Raw genomic sequence first — 23,496 nt, forward strand, 5'->3', positions numbered from 1 at the left:
TTAATTATTATTTAGTTTAACTACCAATGGTCCTTTTGAACATACACCAATTTTATGAAATTCTTTTGAAACTCACAGCCTTAACTGAGTCAAATTCATTTATATGAAACAAAACAAAGTGTCAATAAATCAGGTAAATAATTCCCCTTTAAAGAGTAGTACAGTGACAGAGCAAATTGATTAACATAAAATATTTTTAACAAATTCTTAAAATTACGAGATTTAATTCGGACTCAAGTATTAAAAGGAATATGCAGCAAATATGCTACTGGCAAATGTTTATTTTTGAGTATCAGAAGTGCCCTGGGCTCGGTGCCCTCTCCACAGGAGGGGAGGCCACAGTCCACTGCTGTCCTGCACAGCCCATGCTTGGGTCTGCCCTGCTGTGCCTGGAGCCCACTTGAAGTAGCACAGGGCATGTGTGGTGGCCAGGATCTGAGTGTATGAGAAGTGATAGCACAGGACTGGTTCTGCTACTTCACGTTTTCCTGACATTCAGGCTTCCTTTATTTGTAGGTGAGCGTCCCTATCAATGTCCTTACTGTGAAAAAGGATTCAGTAAAAATGATGGACTGAAGATGCACATTCGTACTCACACCAGGGTAAGATTATATTCTATTTCATTAATATTGATCATGAAAACCATACTTTTTTAAAGGAAATATATTTAACTTTATATTACAAAATAAAGGCAATATACTGGAAGTTATATATCTATATTTATGATAGACATTTAAGGATAATTTTTTTAAAAGACAAAACAATGAAAAAAAAGATGAAAAAAAACACGAATTGAAACCCCAAAAAGGTTTTTATTCTTTGAATCAGGAATCAATTTTCAGGAGTTGTAAATGATGAACTGCAAGATAAATAAATTTTTAACATTTTAATACTACAATATTTAAAGGTTTTTCCTGCAGAACATTCACCAGTAATAGGAACATTTTTTAATAGAGTCTGCAAATTTGTCAGCATTTGACCATTAAGTAATACTGATGAGCAAGTATGTTTGCAAGAAAGACATTGCAGATAAATTACCAGGACAGGTGGAAAATAAGGAAGTGTAACTCAGTGCTTCACAGGGCATGCCTAGTGCTGTGGCTTATTCTTCCCAGGATACCCTTTGTTCCTTTGCTGTCAACACTCTCACTGAACTATTGTCGTTCTGTTATCTATGCCTTTTCCAGACTCAAGCATCTGTTTCACATGCCTTTAAAAAAATGTAGGCAGCTTACTCACCATCACCACCATTTCATAGCTAACTATTCCATTTAAGGCACAATTAGACACTTTAAATGAACTTTCCACATGGAAATTTTGTGTTGTTTTAAATAGCTATTGTTGATTTTGCTCTATTCAACTTTTCACTGCATTATCTTTCAGTTTATTTTCAGTTTCGCCTTTTAAAGTGCATATGGTCTGTATGTAAATGATATTTTTTTTCAAATATTAAGAGACTTATCTAATCCCCTTTAGAACAATTCTAATTTAAACCGCTCCTGGATTTTACTTTTTACCTTAGCTATAAAAGAAAAACTTTAGAGAAAACACATAATAGTAATATTATTCCTGGTAAAATAATACTGTAGCCCTCCACTTCAGTTCGGCAGCACATAAAATCTATCCCCTGAGGTCCCCTTAAGAAAATACTTTATTTGTCTTTGTAGTGAAGAGAGGGAGCTTCTCCACTCATTAAAACAAATCTATAGCAGGTTTCTCATTCTAGTTTGTAGTATCATATTCATATTATGTGAATATTAGGAATTGGAGTACTTCCTAGATATAAAAGTACTTCATAAACCGTAAAGCATTAGAAAGATATTCCTGTTTATAATAGCATGATTTAAATATACAATATCCAAAATATTTCACAATGAGTATTATGAAAGAGGTTTAAATTAGCTTTAGATTAGGAGGTTATTTTACATGGAGCAGTTGTCACAGATGTATCAATAATGTATTTATTTAAAAGATGCGGACATAGGCAAAGGGGCCCTGGTTCCTCTTAATAGAAACCAGTGATATTGACAGAAATTTACATATGATGTTGTTTTACTTGATTACTGAAGGTAGACATGATTACAACACGGAAGAAGCTGTTTAAATCACTGCAAGAAAAAATATTTTTGGGGTTTTTCAGGAAGGTGAGACATTTCCGATTCAATTGAGTTGGTTTTTACTTCATTTTAATATAAAGTTATTAATGAGAATAATACAGATAGTTAAGATGAATAAAAATAAACACACAATCACTAATTACATGCCAGTACTCTTTTAGACCTTTGCATTTATTAATTTATTTAAGCTTCACAACAACTCTATGAGGTAGCTGTTATTATGATTTCTTTTTGAAAAACAAGAAACTGAGGCACAAACAAATAAGTGGCAGAGTTGAGATTTGAACCTAGGGAGATTGGCTACAGAGACCATTTGCAATTTTTTGCCTATTATTCAACTGAATATTTTCTCATTCCACCGGCTCATATATTTTCTGGTATATTTCCACACTAAACAAATTACAGTAATGACCCCAAATTTAAAAGTCCCGTATCCTTTTGAATTTTTGAACCTCGATATAAGGATTCCAACACTGTCTCCAAAGTATTCAGCTGCAGATGGTCCCTTGTCAGAAGTTTTCTGACATTAACTGCACAAAAAGAAAACAAATTCTAGGCTTTGACGAAGGGAACTCAAGAGAATGTACAGACCGGGAGCACTCAGGATTTTAGGCAGGATCGCCCACAATGAGTAGAAGATCCAAGGAACAGGGTAAATATGTGTAAGCCTTTTGGGTTTTACCTCAAACTCTTTTTTAATTTTCCTTTTTTGTGCATTTTTAAAATATTTTACCCAAGCAGTTTTATTTTGAAAATACTGTTTCCTAAGCATTGAATAAATACAGATAGTCTTTGCATATTAGTTCAAATTTTCAAAAGCCTACTAAGGTTATCAGCTAGTACAATCAAACTATTATTAAAACTCAAAAGAGATTTTAAAAAATATTCTAGAGGAACAACCTCTGCAAGATCATATTTTCCCAGTATTATTTGCATTTTGTAAGACTCCAGTCAAAAAAGATACTGTTACATTTGGGCCATAACACATTTCAGTTTCAATTTTGCATTCACATTACATAAGCATTTAAATAACTCTAATTCCCAGACATTTTTGGTCCTATTTTAAAAGTTTTTAATTCCATTTTAGCAACAACAGAAAAAAAATAAGCTATCTAATTCAGTAAGGTACATCTTTAGGAAGTTTTGCTGAGACAACCCAAGATGCTGTGTCAGGCCTGTACCCCCAAGTTTGCATTCTGTGGTGACTGCATGAATGCCTTCTAGAAGGAACATAAAGCCATTTACTCTCTGGTTACTGTCTATAGGATACAGTAAGAGCCCCAGATGTGGGAGATAATTTTGCCAAAATCTAATTAATCATTGACCTTTCTTGGAGAGACCAGGGTTTGAGGTGAAGTCTGGTGATTTTACTTCCTTCAGTATATTCTCTTTATATTTGTTGTTTTCAGCTTCTGGCTATGTTGTACCTAGTTGTGTTTTTCATTGTATTTTTGCAGCTTAAATCTGTAGTCTGCTATCTTTAGTTAAATTTCAGAAAATTCTTGGCCATTTTTTTTTTTTCAAATTTGTTTTGTCCCTTTCTTTCTGTCTTCTTATGGGACACCAGTTACACATGTTAGACTATTTGATATTGTTCCAGAGTTCTTGAATACTCTATTCTCTTTTTGTTTCCTTTGCATTAAAAAAAAAAAAAAACAGTGTTTTTCTCTGTGTTTCTAATTTCTATTGATATTTTCAACTTCATTGATTTTTCTACCTCTGTTGTGCTGTCTGCCTATTGAAGGAGTGCATCTTTGATATTATGTTTTTCATCTCTAGCATTTTCACTTGGATTTTAAAAAATTGTTTCCATAAGGCCTGGCACAGTGGCTGATTCCTGTATTTCCAGCACTTTGGGAGGCTGAGGTGGGAGGATTGCTTGAGGCCAGGAGTTCGAGGCTGCAGTGAGCTATGATCGTGCCACTGCACTTCAGCCTAAATGACAGAGTAAGACCCTGTAAGACTCAGTTAAAAAAAAATACTATTACATTTAGGCCGTAACACATTTCAGTTTTAAATTTGCATTTAAAAATAAAATAAATAAATAAGAAAATAAATGGTTTCTATATTTCTATTGAAATTGCCCATTTGTTCATCTGTGTGACCCACCTTTTTCACTGAATTCTTTGACATATTAATTGTAATCATTTTAAATTCTTTCTTTGGTGTTTCCACCATCAGGGCCATCTGTGGATCTCATTGTTTTGACTATTCTATCTCTTGATAATGAGTGGGAAGATTGCAGGAGTTTGTTTTTTAAGTGTAACATAATTTTTGCACGTCTGTTTGTGTGTGTGTGTGTGTAAAAGAAACTAAGTCTCTAAGTCTAATTGGAGACTAAAGTAAACACTGCTTATGCCTGGAAATAGGTATACTTCTTCTTCTGCTAGGCTGTTAATGTGAGTGAGGGCTTGAGTCAGTCTGGTCAGGAGCTAAGCTAGGTTTGGGGTTTATTGTTCCTGTGGTCACCACAGGCTATAAGCTTCTCCAGTGGGTGGACTGCTGCTGCTGTGTTCTTCATGCGAGGCCTGGAGGCTCAGCAGGCTTTTCTTGAGGATCCTTCCTCACCATCAGGTTTTGGCAGATCCTGTGTACCTTTGCCACAGAACATGTTTCTCTCTCTCTGCCTTTGTCCCTCCACTGGCAGTAGCCTGCTGGTGCTTGTTACTAGGCACGAGACTTAAGTAGGCCAAAGGGCTTTCCTGGGGCCCCTGCTCTAGCATTAGTTGGGTAGGTGCTCTGCACTTGAGTCTCAGGGTTGTGACTTTATCAGAATTTCTGCCTCTACCCTGGTGCTAGGTGCCCCCTGCCTCTGACTCCACTCAGGGTCAGCTGCAGTGTCCTAACCACTAGCTACCTATCGCTATCGAAATTTAAATTTTAATTAAATCTAATTAAATGCAATTAAAAATTTACTTTTTCAGTTACATTTGCCACTTTTCAGGTGCTCTAGAGGCACATGTGTCTGGTGACGACTGTATGCCACAGCACAGATATAGGACATTACAGTCACCACAGAAAGCTCTGTTGTACAGCACAGGCCTAGAGGGTGGATGGTTTCCTGGCCCTACCAGCTGTGGCAGGTGAGCTCCACCTTGTATCTTTGGAGTAGAAGGTTTGGGGCATGAGAAAGAGGTTTCTGCCCCACTTCCCACAGCAGCAGACCTCTCCTGTGGATCCCTTGGGTTCTTGGGCTCCCCTGGGTGTCAGTGCAGGATATGTAGGCAGGTTCTGTCTCTCTCCAGAGGCCACGGGTCATTGCCTGGGACCACAGCACCTGAAAGTTTCATGTTCCCAGCAGCTGGTAGCTTTTGCCTCCTGTCAAAGCACAGTAACATCTGGGATGTGGCAGGTGTCTCCCTCCTCACTCAGAGGCAAAGACTTTTGTTTCCTGTGTGAGGCAGGTTTGTGGCCTGGGTGGTTTGTGCGGCTCCCTGGCAGCCGCTGCTCATCGCCTTGTACGCACACAGCACAGAGACAGAAAGCAGATGGGTTCCTTCAGATACTCCTACTCCACCCTCAGATCTTGTCTGTGCCACCCGGGGGCTCTCTAAGGTATCCTGCCCTGCGTCTAATCTTTCTTACGAATGCTGATGGAGCCAGTGGAAAAGAGATGAGTGGCTGTGGACTTTCCATGTGCCAGGGTCCCCAGGATTCTAACCGAAATGCTAGTCCGCAATCCTTAAGGAATCAACCATCACTTGTTTTCTTCCTACCCATTTTGTGACAGTTCTGTGTTCCTCTGACAAAGGTGAGACCATTCTGTGTTCCATTTTTTTTTTGACATTTAGTTCATCTGATTGTCTTGTGACCTTATAGCTCACAAAATGTTTCATGACCTTAAGCTTGAAAGAATGACTAAATTTTTCAGTTTTTTTGTCACTATTAAGTTGGGGGTGATGTTCTTTGTGGCTTTCCACATCCTATGAGTAGTGATTTATTTTTAACTATATAGGGTTTTTGGGGATAACTTTTCCCACTTAATGGCTCTAGATTAATTTCCTGCCCAGGAGCTGATAAAAGCGGAACTTCTTACATTCCATGTCCAGTTAGCTCCTCCATTCAGTCAGGGAAGCACCCCTATTTAGAGGCCCTGTGTGAATTTAGGCCATTTTGCTATGGTTTCTCTAAAGGGGCTCTGTTTCCTAGGATGCAGTCAGACCCTGGCAGCCTCAGGCAAGCCTCAGCATGCTTGCCCTCGGGGCACTGGCACTTGGAGTCATTTCTCATCCCTGTCTAGATCTACCTTTTCCTGTCACATTCATAGTCTTTGTTCTTTGCTTGCATGGTGGAGGAGAGAGCTATTTGGAGGAAGCAGGTCCTCTTTTGGGGAAGATTTTTTTTTTTTTTTTTTTTTTTGAGAGAGGGTCTTGCTCTGCTGCCCAGGCTGGAGTGTGTGGTGCAATCATAGTGTACTGCAACCTTGAACTCCTGGGTTCAGTGGTCCTGTAATCTCAGCCTTCTGAGTAGCTGAGACTACAGGCATGCACCACCATGCCTGGCTAAGTTTTTAAATTTTTGTGGAGACAGGATCTTGCTATGTTGCCCAGCCTGGTCTTGAGCTCCTAGGCTTAGGTGATCTTTTGGCCTCAGCCTCCCAAAGTACTGGGATTATAAATGAGAAATACCATGCTTGGCCAAGATTGTCTTAGTTTTCACACTGTAGCTTTAAACCGAGATTTGGTTTAAAGATTTGAATTTTTCCAAGGCCTTTGGCCTTGGGGGTACCCCAGGTATGCTGCCAGACCTTTCCCTTCTTCTCTCTGTTGTCTTTGTCTCAAAGGTCTGCTTTACCACTCCAAACTACATGAGGTAGAGAAATGCCAGTTGCTGAACTCTTTGTATGCAGTGCCTCAAGTCCATTTTAGTCTTAGGAACTATGGATCATCTGAAAATTATAGAGCATATGTTTTTATTGCATTAGATACATTGAGCCAAAACAGTCACTCAGTGAGTTAGGACACAACCTCATAAATACCCATTTTATAAACATTAGGTTCAAAAGAAATTGTTGTTTGTAACTGTTTACCACAGAAAACTTCATGTCTTGTATAACCACTTTTGATTTCAACATGGAAGGCACCTGGACCAATTAGAAAGTTATTTCAGAAACTCTGTCTTTTGAACACCATTTCAAAAACCCAATTAGCTTATACAGGTTTCAGGTTTCTAAGATTGCAGTTCTCTCCAGCCTTGTTTGCAGAAATAGCCAAATTAGTTCTTACAAAATTAAAATGGAATTGCCAGTGGTTACAAGTAACAGCAAGTCTGTTATATTGTTTTATATTTTATTAATTTTCTTTCATGAGCTTTCTCATCCCTGATCCTCAGGTTATTCAGATTGTAGGTCTGGGTTTAACAGACATGTGCCTTTTGCACTTTCTCTTGACACTGTGAGACCGTGAGTCTCTGAGTCCAAATGAGGGTGGGTATCTCAGAGTTCCTAGGCATCAGACACCTTTGAATTTATCTAGAGGCTTTGGGTGGTCTATTGATGTAGGATTTGGAAATTATCGCAAAAACTTTTTGACCAATACATCAAGCTGATGAACCATGTGAATGAGTGTAAGCGTGATGTTGAAGGAAAAAGAAAAGAGCTCATTCTATGTGAATTAAGATGTTAAGGTAGGAGGAGTGAGGGCTGCTGTATGCTAAAGGGAGGAAAAGGCAAGAAGAACTTTCCTAGCTCCAGGAGCATTGTATAGAGTATATGCAGCCTTGGTTGAGAACAGAAAGGAGTCTTTTAAGGGGAGAATCAGCTTGAAATCCTTATGGACACATTAGGAGGCATGCATAAAAAGCTTAGGAGACAGATACAAAAGCAAGTTGGTTGAATCAGATTGGGAGGGCTGGTGGATTCCAGGACTAGAGATAGAGGGTGATATTTGAGTTGTGTTTGAAGGAGTATGGTAGAGGGCAGGCCAGAAAAAAATGTGACTGCATAAACAAAGTGCACACCTACGGATACAGTAAGGGTGGCCTGTCCACTGTAACTGAATGTGAGGATACATGTTGAAGGATGACTTATGTTGAGATAGGCTGAGATTGAGGAGTTGGTATGAATTGTGAAAACATTTTATCGTGTGTGTTTGGTTTGGTTTCGAGTAGAGGAGTGAAATTATAAGTTCTATCTCTTTGAAAGGTTGCTCTGAATCATTCTCCAGCAAGAATTGAAGAAAGCAGCACTTGAGTCAGGGAGGCCCAGTCAGGAGACATGATGGAGCCAGGTGAGCAGGAGTAGGGACCCACATGAGATGGCCATGGGATCTGAGAGTCAGGCATGTATATGAGGGACACCTTTGAGGTAAGTGTTGACAAAGTTTGGACAAAGTTTAGACATACTCAGTATAGGTGGTGAAGAATAGGGAGGAGTCACAGACGAATCTAGGATGCCTACAAGGGGCATTTTGGGGTATTGTGATTTTCCACCTAGAGATAGGAAGAGCAGCTTGTGGGTTTAGAGAGGAAGGAGGGGGAGGAGCGGATACTGGATTCACAATTATCTTGGTTAAGTGCCTGAGGAGCACTCATAGCTGTGTCTGTCTTTATGTCTGGATAAGAAAAAGAGATGTACAAATTTAATAACTTTTAAAAATAGTTTATTATGATTTTGGAGAAAATTTAACATTTTTATAATTTCTAAACTTCATCAGCTTTTGTCCTATAGCAACAAAAGAATATGCCTCATTGTCACTGTTTGAAAATATCTTTAATTCAATTTTGGAATTAGTGAATCTTTTATTGTTTCTACAACCCATATATTTCTTGGGGAATTTTGTATGCCTTGCCAAGGAATCATTTAAGATAAATGACTTTAAAATACCATTGTATTTTATTTGGCTCCAAATATATACCTGCATGAAGTTGAGCATTCTTATTCTATCACAGTAAGGCATTTTCTTTTGTAAAAGGGAAATCAGACCACTTGAAAAATCACTTTCCTTTCAGGGACCGACAGCATCGTTACCACCTTTCTTTTTCTTCATTTCTCCTTTGTGAAAATTCTTTCTGATGGTCATCAACCCACTTGGCAGAGTGCCCTCTATTCTTAATCTCTGTGTAACTTCTGCCCATGAGCCAGTCAGCTCTCTTAAATATCACCAGAAAAGAAAGTTTTAAATTTCCCAGTTAGGAATACTTTTTTGGCATGCCAAATGATGTTCTTGAAATAAGGACTTCTGGTCCAGGCATGCAAGATCATGATTCTCTGGATTTTGATAGGCTTTGAGAATAAAAGGTGAAATTTTTAAATAAGCTGGATTTCATTCTCTTGGCAAACTTTTTGGATTGGTTAATTATCCCACAGGAAAATAGACAAAAGTCTTTTGTGGAACAAAATTCTGTTTTACTATAGTTAAGGTTACAAGAGTAGAGTTACATTAATGTGAGGGATTGAACTGACTAGAGGCATTGACTGTGATTTTTCTACAGTTTTTAAATGGTATTTGCATTCTCATTCAATATGTCTTTGCTTAGCTTGAGGTTTTTGCAGGGAGGGGAAGCTAGTACTACCCACCTACCCATCTAGAACATAATGTGCATTAGTTGGAATAATGGTGTAATAAGGTAGTCTCCAAGATGGTGCCAGTAATCTCTTTCCTCCCTGTATGCACATGCTGCTCTTTACATTAACCAGTACAGTCCAGTTTCCCTTTCCTCGAATCTGAGCTGGGAACAATGAAATGACTTGCTTGGACAGTAGAATGCAGCAGAAGTGATGTTCTAGGACCTCTGAGGCTGGAACAGAATAAGCTTTGAACTTCTGCTTATATCTCTTGGGACCAACCACCATGTTGTGAGGACCCCAAGGAATGTGGAGAGGCCAGATAGGCATGCCACACAGTAGCCAACATGTACTGCCAGTCATCTGAGTAAGCCATTTTGGCTTTCTAGCTTAGTTGAGCCTTCAGATAACTTCAGCTACAGCCAACTGACTGCAACTGCAAGAAAGACTCCAAGTGAAAACTGTTGCAGAACCCAGTCAATCCACAAAACCATGAAAAATTATGTTATTTTTATATCATTAAACAAAATAATTACAATAAACAAATATTAAACCATAAACAATAATAATGTATTTTTTGGAATGGTTTATTATGTAGCAATAGATAACTAGAACAAGTACTAAATATTACATAATGCTAAGTACAATTTTAATTGTGTAATATTCTTTTATATTTTAAATGATCAACATTTCTGGACAGAGCATTAAAGTGAGCACTTACTAAATGTTCCCAAAGAGAAGTTAGCTGTTGTATCTCAATATCACTGTTTACCAATGGGAGCTGTGTTTTGTTTTTGGAAAATACACACCTTACAACTCAGTGTTAAAAAATATACTAACAGTTGTTTAGAAAGGCTTGTAATATTCTGAAAAAGATTTTTCTTTAAGTTCACAGGAAAGTGTGAACTTAAAGGCTCTCATTATACTTACATACTATTTAATCTGTAGATCCAAAAATCTGATGGCAAATTTGCTTATGTAACACTGAAATTTGTATAAATAAATTGAGAGCTTTCATTTTAAGTAATTGGTCTTATAATTGGTGTGATATTAGGATGGCTAAAGTGAATAGGCTCATCAGCATTATACAGTTTTCTCCTTAATACTTTCTAGAATATTAAATGATAACGAAAATGTCTGAAACTGGGTTATCTAGCAGTACTGCTGTAATCAGAATGATACTTGTTCGGGGGCATCAGGAAGGTAATTCTTGCTGTTGAGGTTGGGTGTCTGGCAAACTCAAGCGTGGGTGATCTCTGGTTATGATTAGGAGGTTGATTGGGACGTTCCCTATTTGGGACTTTCTTTGTTAATGCTCTCTGACTACAGCTGTTTTAAATACACAAACCTCTGCTTTTGAATTTAGAAAAGTTGTTACAATTTGTTTATATGTTTCTCCTTTTTAGGTTGTGACTCTCATGTGGACAGGAATTGTAGCTCACATCTCTTTTCCCTTAGCAGCCGTGTGCCTGGCACCTAGTGAGTTATTAGGTTTGTTGAAAGAATGAAGTGAAATTATGTCAGAAGCAAATTATTAAATTTGTCAAATTAACTCAGCAAATATATAACTAGATAAGATACATGAATCCATTCATTTATTTATTCAATAAACATTGATTAAATGACTACAGTGTGCTATGAGCTTGGACTACAGTAGTACACAAATCAGACCTTGTCTCTACTTTCAGTGGAACTGGGAGTCACTCATAAGTTTAATTCTTTTTTAATCAGCAATTCCTTCTCACTAAAGACTTGACAAGAAGGTATGAGAAGGCAAGAGTGTGTGCATTCATCAGATGTTTCTGACGTGCCCAACTGTGTGCCAGAAGCTGTAGTGTCACAGGCCCTGCTTGTGTCTGTCAGGAAAGGTGGACCCTAAGGACATTATTTTAAGTAACACATAATCCCAAGTATGCCATGTGATGGCATGGGAAAGTACTGGGTCCCAAGTGTATAACTGGTGCCGGGCCTACTCCGAGGTCCTGGAGTCTTTGGCATGGCTCTCTCTTAGCTCTCAGTTGCCCTTCCTTGTTGCTCTGGTCGTCTTCTTCAGTTGCATGTGCTTCTCTGCATTTCCACATTTTACCATGTGAGAGGTAGTTCTATCTGTCTAGGCAGGAATAGGCAACTGTACACCTATTACTCTGAACTTGATGCTCTGCATTGATGTATGCTGGGCCCAGCCTTCCCTGGTTGCCTGTCTGGGCCATTCTTGTCATCTGGCTCTGAAGAGTTTGTTTTTAGAGATGTACTTGCCACAGAAGGAAGCCAGAGATCTGTGATCCTCTGATGAAGCCACTCTCACCCTACGTATCTGCCTGACACACCTGACAGATGAAGCTCAGGTGGGCAGACACCTCAGGCCACAGCATGGACCGTGTACAATTCTTCAAGCTCAAGCCTTAACTCTCCTGCTTATTGCTATTGTAGGACAGCATACTGGGATGGAAATGAATGAAAATGGTGTTATTAGGGGTTAAGATTAAAACCCACCTCATTTGTGAAAAGGAAGTAGACTATTTGCAATTATAGTACTTCATTTTTAATAAGAAATCACTTTACAACTAGTCGCTGTCTGTGTGCCATTAATATGTCACTGTGCCAGGGCTTTGAGATTGTGCTCATTGATCTAGACTGCGCTTCTTGGATACCTGGATATAGGAAAATTCACTAATTCTGCAAATGTTTAGTAAGCCAACTATATGCCAGTACTCTGCTAGGTATTAGGGATACATTATCTAATATATAGTACAAGATGCCTGAGAGTGTCAGAAAACTTCATATGGGTGGGTTATGGAGTAGAGTAGAAGGTGTACTAAAAAAGAGGCTTTTGGGATGCACAGAGGGCAGATGATAAAAGGTCGTCTCTGAATGCTGGATGAACATGTTTGGGCTTTACCTAAGCTCAGGACTCTTGAGGAGCTTTTGAAGGTCAGTGATCTCAGAGTGTTGGCATTTTCAGCCCTGCCAATTATTTTGTCTCTTGCTAGTTACTGGCCAGTACCAGCATCATCAATCATTGATTAGTTCTGTTTGATCCAGCAAGCCCACTACTGGATATCTGTCCAAGCGAAAAGAAATCATTATATCAAAAAGTTACCTGCACTCGTGTTTGTTGCAGCACTATTCACAATAGCAAAGATGTGGAATCAACCTGAGTATCCATTAACAGATGATTGGATAAAGAAAATGTGACACACACACACACACACACACACACACACACATACACGAAACGGAATAGTATTCCAGCACAGAATGAATGAAATCATAATTTTTGCAACAAAATGGATGGAACTGGAGGCCATTATCTTAAGTGGAACTAGCCAGACACAGAAGGCCAAACATCACATTCTCACTTATAAGTGGGTGCTAAAAAAAATGGACATAGAGAATGGAATGATAGACAGTGGAGACTCAGAGGGTGAGGGGTGGGAGGAGTAAGGATGAGGAGAAATTACTTCATGGGTATAATGTGTATTATTTGGGTGATGGATAACCTAAAAGCTCTGACTTAATTGCTACACAATCTATGCTTGTAACAGAATTGCACTGGTACCCCATATATTTATATATTTAAAAAGTCTTAGACATCTCTTTTCTTGAGCCTCTGCCTGGGTTCTCCTCAGCCTGCCAACAATTTTTTTATTATCCTGTCCAGGTGATTTTGGGCAGAGATAAGAGAGTGTCTCAAGAAGATACTCCCAGGCACACCATCCTTAGAGAATCAGTAGAGCCCTTTTCAGTGGCCTTTTCCTAGTCTCCATTTGGTCTGCCTCTTCCTCCCACTGCTTCAGAGCAAGGCATAAAACATCTGTGGTTAAAATCAAAAGACTGTATCTCCCATCCACCCTCCAGACGTGACAGGAGAGATCTCAGCATTTTAAGTGAACAGCTTTTTTCTGCCCCAATAGGGTACAGTAGCACAAAGGCCAATGTCCTGTAAGTGCCTCATTTTCTGTCTGTCACATAACTCTCAGGGACTGTTACTACAGCTGGAATCAGTGTCTTAACTGAGGTATTAGAGAAGCTTATGAGCTCATTATCATTTGAACATATGAATAATGTAAAATTTAGACAGAGTTTCGTTTGAAAGGATTATTTATTGGAACTTTTAGTTTAAGGATTGATTTATATACTGTTATTCTGCACAATAGGAATAAAATCAGATCCCTGTAGTGTAAGTTGGATGACACCATGGTGACACAGGGCCTTTCTTGATTATCTCACATAATGTCAAAAATTAAAAGCAAAAGAATTGATCTTAGGGAATTCCATGACAGTTTCTATTTAACTTTGCTTAACAATGACTTCAAACAGTTGTTGCATGTATAGAGAACTCCTGATTAAAGAGACTTTCTTTGACCAATGTGGTATGTTTCTAATCGTAACTCTTTAAGAACATGTATTTGGTCTCAGATGGCCAACTAAATGTTACAGAGTCAGCTTATGTGCCATGTACTGAAGGAACAGTTAAGAAAAGACTGCAGCCCTTGCACAGTCTGGGGGAGAAGACAATGAGATAGAACATGGAAAAGACCATGCTGAAAGTATGCACATACAGTATCCCAGGGTGCTGTGTGTGCACATAGGAAGACCACCTACCTCAGCATGGGAGGAGGGCCAGTCAGGGAAAGGTACTGGAAGAAACAGAGGAGCGTTTAGTCTACAGGAGCAGAAAATTCACTGGAGACATCTATGTGGAATGGAAAAAAAACGGCTGAGCCCCAGAATATTGTCCAAAAGGAAACCGGGAAGGAGCAGCTAAAGAGGCTGAAGGAGAACCAGGAGAAAACAGGGAGATGGCACTGAAGCCAAGGGAAGGGAAGCGTTTCAGCATTTCTGGGAAAAAATCACATGGTATGTCTGAATCTTGCAGTTTTATGATATATATAACCATATTCCAGATTCTAAGAAATCCAGCAATAAAGGCATTTCTTATAGTTTGTTTAGGCTAGCATTTGCCAGGAGAGTTTGAGTGTAGCGAGTAAGGGGGTGTATGTGTGTGTTCTACTAACATCTCACTGGAGGTAGTCTTTTACAAAACACAATTCAAGAATCGCTGGTCTAATGCATCCCATGTATGGCTGCATCAATACTTATAAAGATTTGCTTTGATCAAGTGTCTCAGTTACTAAAGACAAAACAAACAAACAAAGCCCCCCCCCCCTCGCCTACAGTGGCTCTTCTCTGCCTGCAGAATGGAGCCCAGGTGGCTTGGCCTGGGTGCCCTGTGCCAGCCTGGCTGTGCTGCCTGCTGTCTGCCCCTCCTGTGCCCCCTTCCTCCTGGACACTCTGGGCCTTGGCCAGTTTGGACCATGTGTCCTTCTCCTAAGGATGACCATGCTTGCCTAGGTCCACTTCAATACTTTTTGAGGGTACAAATAAAACAGTCCCTCTCCCAGTCTCCCAGTCAGGTCTCACTTTTTATACAGCCTTCCCTGCCACCTCTGCCATCGGCATACTTTACTGGTACATTAATTATATTAGCGCAGTTTTGTTTTGTTTTGTTTTTTTAATTTTTATGTCATTGTTTTTCTTCTCTTTTTTTCTTAGAGCTTAGTTTACGTATTCATTCAGTCATTCCATAATATAACTGCATGTTGTATGATTTTATCCTCATCCTCATTGGTATTTATATATCTTTTCTGTAAAAATGGAGACTTTCTAAATAGATCTTTATTAACATTGAAAGGACAAAGTGTTTAAAACCTGGTCTCAGCCACCCGGAGTTCTCTGCATACCCAGGAGGGGAGTGGGAAGCTTGCATTGTTGCATTAGATATTCTCACAGTAAAAGAGAACCATGTGTGATGGGAACATTGGAACATGGAAAACAAAGCATCTGGCTTTGCTCAAGGGAGACCAGGTAGGGTCCACTGAGGAAGTGTAAATTGGATCAGAAAGCATGAGTCTGAGTTTTCTAGGAAAAGGAACAAGATTGGGGATAGGGCATTGCAAACCAACTGAGTGCTGTGTGCAAGGATGCGAAGCTGTGATTTGTGGGTGGGTGAGAAGCGCAGTGTAGGCGAGCCCATGGTGTGTGTTGTTGAGAACTGGAGCATGAGGTGGGGATCAGGCTGGTGTGACAAGACTGTGAGGAGCTTTTGGTGCTGGAACAGGAAGATAGGATTGATTCTGTAGATAACACTAAATCAGCACAGGCTTTCATTTGTTTCCTAGTGAGAGAATGCAGTAATAAAATGAACAATAATACTAGGTGTTCCCTCCTTATTAGAAACACAAACCTATGAAATAAAGAAAACGTTCAGTCCAAGCAGCTCTGTGTACCCCTTGAACTGACCTATTTTTCTTTCGTATCTTTTTTCTTTTATGTTACACAAATGGTCTTGTAGGTTGAGACTAGTAAAACTGTAACAATTGCTGAGGCTGTAGTTATTTGCTATTACAAGTGAGAACAAAATACAATGCACAACATTTCTAAAATGTCTTCATTATTTGTGACCTATTTTGAGTGCAGTCTAGAGTCATAGAATATCCCAGCTGCAAAGCACATAAGAGGTCAGTTAATCCAACCCCTTTATTTAAAAATGAGGGAATTTAAGTCAAAATATGTTGAAGACTGGGTATAGCTAGTTATAGCAGGGATATTGCTCTCTCTCTGCAAGCACTTTGATGACATTATCTCTCCTCAAATTCATTTGGTCATGAAATTAAAGGGAAACTGAATAACAGGTTCGGTTAGAGAGCAGGAGTATTATACCATTTTTTGGTTTTTATAGTTTTTTATTTTTAGTAACATGTTGTATAAAATTATTACCTGTTTAAAAATATTTTATTGTGAAGTAACCTGTTGTATTGTCCTGCATTTTGTTACCTCAGAGATCAGTTATTTTCCAGCAATACATCTGATCTCAAGAGATAAGTTACAATGAATATAAAATTTACTTATTAGGAATTTATATTTTTATTACTATTGGAATTTGTCTATCTTTTCTGTAATAATTGGAGATCTTGTAAGTGACTCTTAATGTGAAAAGGACAAAGTTTCTAAAAGTGCATAAAACAAATATTATAATCTGAATACTTAATATTAGATGTTAAGAAGCACATTTTAGAATGGGTAACTATTTATTGACCATTATATACTATGTACTGAGTTAAGTACTTGTATTCTAATCAAGAAATCTTCCCAATAATCATATGAACTATGTATAATATACTCAGTCTTAAGAATAAAACAATAGATAATAGATCCTGCAAATTCTCCCTTTTCTATGTTCAGCTACCAGTGTTTTAGATGATCTCCATATGGTAAAGACTGTAGGAGCTCCTCTTAAGTCACCCAAATGCCTACCCTTATTCTGAGATGGTTCAACATTAATTTGAACACCTCATCAGACACACAGTTTCTTAACTGTTTTAGCTATAGGGACCCTTACAACTTCTGTCACCTACTCACAGAATTACCCTTCATATTTTCAACCAGCTTGGCATCAGAAATTGCTTGCCTTGCTAATCACAGAGACCCAGCCATGTATCTTAAACACGAACAGGTTTATTCATAAGTGTCCAGGGCTAGGCATTCCAGGGATAGTTTGGCACTTCCACAAAGTCATCAAGGTGTGTGGCTTCCATTGTCAAGGTTCCAGTGTGACTCAAGGTGGATGTTGCCACCTTAGCCATCACATCCTCATTCCAGGCAACAGGAAGGAGGAGGAAAGAGAAGGTAATAGGATATGTCCCTGCTGATTACACTTCCACTTAGGAGCTTTCTGGAAGTCCTACCCACCAGCTTCCACATGACCACACTTGGCTATGAGGAATTCTGGAGTTATCGTCTTTTCTTAAGCTTGTTGCCACACTAAATAGAATTAGTTTCTATTACTAAAAACAAGGGAATAAATATAAAGCAGATTTTTCTCCAGTCTCATTCGCCAGCCCAAAATTACACCATTCTTATTCTTGTTTTAGCTGACATCTTCTTCTCTGCTTTACTGCCTGGCTTCTTACCCATAAGTAAATTTTTGTTTAAAAAAAAAAAAAAAAAAAAACCTCTGCTTAAGTGAAATCACCTCCTCCATCATGTTCTGACCCACATGTCATAGCCGGGTGAGGGACCCCTTCTCTGTGCTATCATCACTTGTTGTACATTGCCCTGCACTGAGCTCTGTTGGTGTCACTTTCTCCCTCAAATTACACAACACCTGTAAAAATGTCTTGCTCATGGGTGGGCAGAACTTCAGAGTCTAGCTGACTGCCTGGCACACAGTGGGAAATTGTTAGGCATTTGCTGAACTGACTATAAAGTGTCATAGTCAATATTCAAGTATAAATAGCAGGGCTTTAGGTGAGTAGTGTTTTCATCCGCCTGTCTCTTTATTTCTCACGGCTGCTGCAAGGGAAACTCTAAGGGCTTTTGTATCTTATCTGCACCTCTTCTTGTAAGAGCCTGGGCAGAGTGGTGTCAGAGAACAACTTCATCTCTCTGGCTTGGACAGCCCCGTTTGTAACAATAATACAGTATAGTTGTTTCAGGGATGTCCACTAAACTCCTTTATGAACTTGGTATATCCACAAAGAGTATGTGTAGAGCAGATGCAGATTTAGCTAAAAGAAAACTATAAATATTTAGCATCTAAGCTGATTGTTGCTTCACCACCACTGTATTATCTTTAGACTTTAATAATATACTTCAGGATTTAAAGGAAAGTACATGCTTTCTGAAATACATATATATATAGTTTTTCTTTGTTTTAAAGATAGGCAATATGCAATTAATTTTTAAAAGAAATGAGGCCATTATTCTTAGAAAAGGAATACATTATTTCCAAACTATTTTCTTTCTGGAACAGAATTTTATGTTCATCTTATTCTCTATTCGGAGAATTTTAAAGTATCACAAGTATCTTGGGATAAAGATTTATCTGTATGAAGATCCCATAATGGATTTCAAGAACTATGCTATGTTGAGGTTCCTACATAATTTTATTTCTACATAAAGTTACCCAGTTATATTTACATGATTCATGTGCCTTTTTCAATTTTGGATAACATTATATTTATATTCATATTGCAGTGTTGAAGAGAAGAAAGCAGGTTAATATAATATGTAAAATATCGTTACTGTGTTCATATTATGTGCCAACCATTAAGATAAGCAAAATGCTATGACATAGGTATAATATTCCGTGTTACAAATGAGGAAAGTGAGGCTTAGAGAGCTTAAGTAGCTTGTCCAAATCCCAGGTCGTCATTATTACAATGACTAGTAATAGGCAGCACCAAGATTGGAAGTTAGCTTATCTTTAAAGACCTTATCCTTCATTCCTAGATATGCAGCCGTCAAGATGTTCTAAAGTATTATGTTCCATATTGAATGAACTAATCTTTCAGAAAAATTGTAAGAAAACTGGTGTCAATTTCCCATTCAGTTCAATAACAACTTGTTGCTGCTCCAGTATCTCTTGGGTCTACCAGACTCCCTCAGTACATGGTCCTCAGGATTCCTGTTCTAATATTGCTTGCTGGGACCACACCAAGATGACTGGCATGGGGACACCCCTCGCAGGAAATCATGTGGTAGTGCCACTAGGACCTCAACACCATTTTCCCTTCACTTATACCTTAGAAGCTATTTTCTTTGAAATATTTTTAAAATTGTGAAAGCCACCAGGAAGAGATACTTCATGTCCCTTGTAATACATTATAATACGGGAAATTTCAATGTAGAGACTTACTGTCCACATTTTTTACCTAAATTCCTTGTATAGTAGTTTCTTTGCTCATGGGAAATCAAAACAGCATTTTCAATATGAGTCTTTCATATCCTTGAAGATGGCTATTTTTGATATGGTAATTTTTCAGGAAGACACGCCTAGGCCAATGACGACTCACAGTAGATCACATGGCAAGTTTATATCAAGATTGGTGTTTAGGCTGTGTGAATTATTGCTTTGAAGGACCTATGGGGCCTCTCAGTCATGCTGCCTTCATCTCATGGATGTTGTGGGGTTTAAAAAAATGCTTTGCTTTCAGTATTCCTAGGTATTGTAATAAACCATATTCTTAAAATCATGAAGGAAATAGAGTCTTAAGGTTAAAGGTCATTCATTAAAATATACTTATGGATTTTTCCTTTTGCTCCATAAAAAAGCTGTTATTCTTTGATTTCTTTATTTTTACTCTAATGGAGGCAGTTAGATGTTCTAAGAACGTGGTATCATTTTCAGTTTGACCAAAACCATACTGATGCTGAAGTAAAAACCTGCTTTTCCTGAGAAACATCGAGGGTCTGGCTATCTCTTTCTTCACTTCCTGCTTGAGACTTCATCTGTATGTGCTGTGTCAACCATAATTCGTTAGAGGGAAAGCCATCTCCTCTGGGGTCCTAGATTCATATCTTTCTAGGCAGGCTTCAGTTTCCTTGCTTCTGAGGAATATTTAAATGTGCTACTTGTTAAATTACATTCTTTACCTTCAGTTTTTGCCTTTCCTTTAGTTCTGCTTTCAATTGTAAATTACATTTCTTTATCACACATTTGGGTATTTTTCAGACAAATCATATTTCTTGTGTGTATTTTCTATTTGGTGTACCTCTCCATTATGGAAGCTCTGTAGTGTGGATGTTACCCTTTCTTGTAACCTCAGTTCTTTTCTAGAACATTTTGAAATATGAATATTAGAAGGCCAAGGCCTTGCTTCTAATGCAACACTAGGCAAAGTATGTAAGGGGCAGGGAGCAGGGTAGATGTTGCTTGGTGGGAAAGTGGAGGATAAGAATTGGTACAAAACAAATTAGTCCACCAAGTTCCATGATGTCATATCCTTGCAAAATGAAAGCAAACATTCACCTAAAGAAAAAATTGATTAGTCTTTTTATGAATATTGTATATTATTAAGTGTAAATGTTCTCTGAAATAATAATTGTCTAGAATCAAATCAGAAATTATACACACACACACACACACACACACATATACATACATCATTTAGTTTCCTATGTCATTATGTGTTCAAGATTATAAATGGAAGTAATAGGAACCAGAAATGGGAACAATTTCCCAAACACATTTTCATCACCAAATGCTATTTGTTTATACTGTAATGACATATTGGACAGATGGATTATTAAGGTTTTTCCTGTCTTTTATAAATCTCAGATTTACAGTGATTATGATGGTGCTGATTGCTTGTGGCCTTGGTACTGGATTCTAACAGACGAATAGGGTAGATAACTGATCTAAGATTTGTTGTCTAGAAAACATGAAGCAGGAGGACAGGGCAAGAGGGTCTGGGGACTGGCAATGAGACTGGAAGCCTTTCACCCCAGGGTCAGCAGTTGGGCTAGGCTAAGCTGTGAGTGACATAAACCACTCATCTAAGGACCAGCCATGATCATGACAGAAAACTGACAGTGGTCTGATGTTCTTCACTGGTACTTTCTTTCTTCCCTTTTTTTTCTTCCTGAGATGGAGTCTCACTCTCTGTCACCCAGGTTGGAGTTGCGATCTTGGCTCACTGCAATCTCCACCTCCCGGCTTCAAGCGATTCTCCTGCCTCAGCCTCCTAAGTAGCTGGGATTACAGATGTGAGCCACCGCATCCAGCTAATTTTTTTGTATTTTTAGTACAGTCAGGGTTTCACCATGTTGGCCAGGCTAGTCTCAAACTCCTGAACTCAAGTGATCCACCCGCCTCAGCCTCCCAAAGTGTTGGGATTACAGGCATGAGCCACCGCACCCGGCCCTTCACTGGTACTTTCAAAATGCAAAATACTTTTCTGCTTCAGCAAAAAGTGACAGACATTTGGAGACACCTGTTAAGCTTTAGTACCACCCATGAGGCCCACTGAGTGCCTGGTGACCCAGTCCTGCAGCCTGTAGCACTGGACTTGATCTCAAATATTCTGGAGTTTTCATTGCCAGACACAGACTGGATTGCAATCCAAAACCTCAGCACATCAGTTGGGCAGTTCTAGAGGCTTTCCCACGACTAGCGTCAATCTGCATTATACTGAATTCCATTTAAGTCTAACCTTTTTCATCACCTTATGAATCATATCTATACGTATACATATCATACACACACACACACACACACACACACACACACATACATCTTTCTTGGATGCTGCTGTAGGTTGCTCTTTCAGCTACTCCTTCTATTCAGTGAATGAATGTACTCCAGTCAAATGTTCACTGTGCCAGTGTAAGTTAAAATTAACATTTTACTGGAATGTGGTGTGCCTGACTGCTTTGGATCTGTTACATATGTTTGGCTTTGTAGAGGCAACAGAGTGGAGGGACTAAAATTAACATGTGTTTTCAGACATGTAAGCAGTCTACCATGTCATTGCCAAAAAAAATGACATTCTACCTAGAATATAGTCTTTAACATGCGAGACAGTTTATAACCAAGTAATATATGACTCAATGACTGAATTTTAAATTTTTTAAATACTAAATTCTGTTTCTATTCCCCACTGGCAGAGCATGAGTGAGTTTTCCACGCCTGTCCCATTAAGAGTCATTGCCAATGCTGCGGCTGCTGCATGCTAAGTGGTCTGTTCCTTTTCTTGCAATACGTGGCTCAAAGCCCTAGAGGCTTCTATCACTCTCCATCCCACCCCCATTTGTATCTTCAGGTGCCCAGTGTATCTTCTTTTATTCTTTCCCAGAGAGAGGCCCTTTGGAGATTGTGGACATTCTTTGAGGGGAGAGAAATGTGTACTCACTGAATTCTCTCTGAGCATTCAGGCTTGGTTTCTTTATGTACAAAATAAGAATTATGTTAATTGAATCTTCTTCTAGGTGTGTTATTTATGTTGACTTGACATAGAGGATCACTGGCTACTAGTAGAAAAACAATTGCAACTGCAATTATAAAAGGAGAGAGAACAAAGTACTGGGAGGTTGTGCTGGCAGTTCTTTTCTTACAGGTTAGCATACTCTGAAGGCACCAGTGTATGTAAACCAAAGATCCAATGTAAAGAATTACAGCAAAACAAAATCATCTAAGCGTGCAAAGGAATGATTCAACACTGAGATCCGTGAGTCCATGAGGCTCTCTATGTCTTTGGATGTAATTAAAACAAGGAAATTGCCTCAATTCAGTCTTCTTTTACCTAATATATTCTAAGAGAATGGGTTGGATGATTTCTTGGTAACCTAGACAGTTTATAAGTAGCTCTCTCTGTAAAAATATTTTTTCTTAAAATAACAAAGTATCATCATCTTGAGGGAGAAAGCATTTTGTTTGGCCTGAGGCAAAACTTGGCACTTCAGTCCAAAGCACTGCCCTTCTCCCACCCTGGCCCAACCCTCCGTCCCTGTCCGTGTAACACTCTCTACCTTTGCGCCCACTAGGATGAGCCCACTACCTTGCGCCACTCTTCTCAGTGGGGAAGCATGTGATGGGAAAGGCCTAGCTAGAGGTCTTGTCAGTACTTTTCCTTGGTAACTGAGCTTATTCTGCCAGTGGAATGCTAGACTGTGACTATTTAGATAAGAGATGAGAAATCAGGGCATAGGAAGAAGGGGAGATTGTGTTAGCAGAATCCTTCTATATTTAGTATATTGCCTTATGACAGCTGGGTGGATTTACAGGCTGACACAGACAGTCTGTCTCCTAGATAGTATCTAAATGGGCCATTACAATGGGCTGTGATTCCTGAATTCAGATGATGCTGTTTAATACAGAAACGGAGGTGGCATTATCTTGTTCTAAACATGAGCTTTCTGGTTTGCACCAAATGGAGGGGTTTCCCAGGTTGTAGGATTTTCAGAGTTAAAACCAGGCTAGTCCTGTGCAAACAGGGATGGTTGGCCACTCTTTTCATGGTTTTCGAAATAAGTTAATGAGGTGTTCTTTCTCAAGGAACACACTGAACTGAAAACAACCAAAAGCTAGTAGGT

The 23,496-nt window shown here is 38.8% G+C and overlaps 1 protein-coding gene across 28 annotated transcripts in view; it reads left to right on the forward strand.

Moving 5' to 3' along the window:
• The window catches only part of LOC105486162 (PR/SET domain 5), a 344,263-nt gene that overhangs the window by 163,971 nt on the left and 156,796 nt on the right, over positions 1 to 23,496 (forward strand). For 21 of the 28 annotated variants that reach the window (XR_011621027.1, XR_011621024.1, XR_011621028.1 and 18 more), the window contains one exon: positions 517 to 602. The exons of 4 other annotated variants lie outside the window; for them this stretch is intronic. Coding sequence is in view for 7 of the 24 variants with exons in the window: in XM_011748886.3 (XP_011747188.1) it covers positions 517 to 602 (86 nt within the window). In the remaining 17 variants the exon portion in view is untranslated. Of the gene's footprint in view, positions 1 to 516; positions 603 to 8,259; positions 8,345 to 11,027; positions 11,313 to 23,496 lie in introns of those variants that run through there. 3 more of the 28 variants (XM_011748888.3, XM_071093092.1, XM_011748887.2) reach the window with 3 other exon arrangements.

The sequence above is a fragment of the Macaca nemestrina genome, chromosome 3 (assembly GCF_043159975.1).
Source record: "Macaca nemestrina isolate mMacNem1 chromosome 3, mMacNem.hap1, whole genome shotgun sequence".
NCBI lineage: Eukaryota > Metazoa > Chordata > Mammalia > Primates > Cercopithecidae > Macaca > Macaca nemestrina.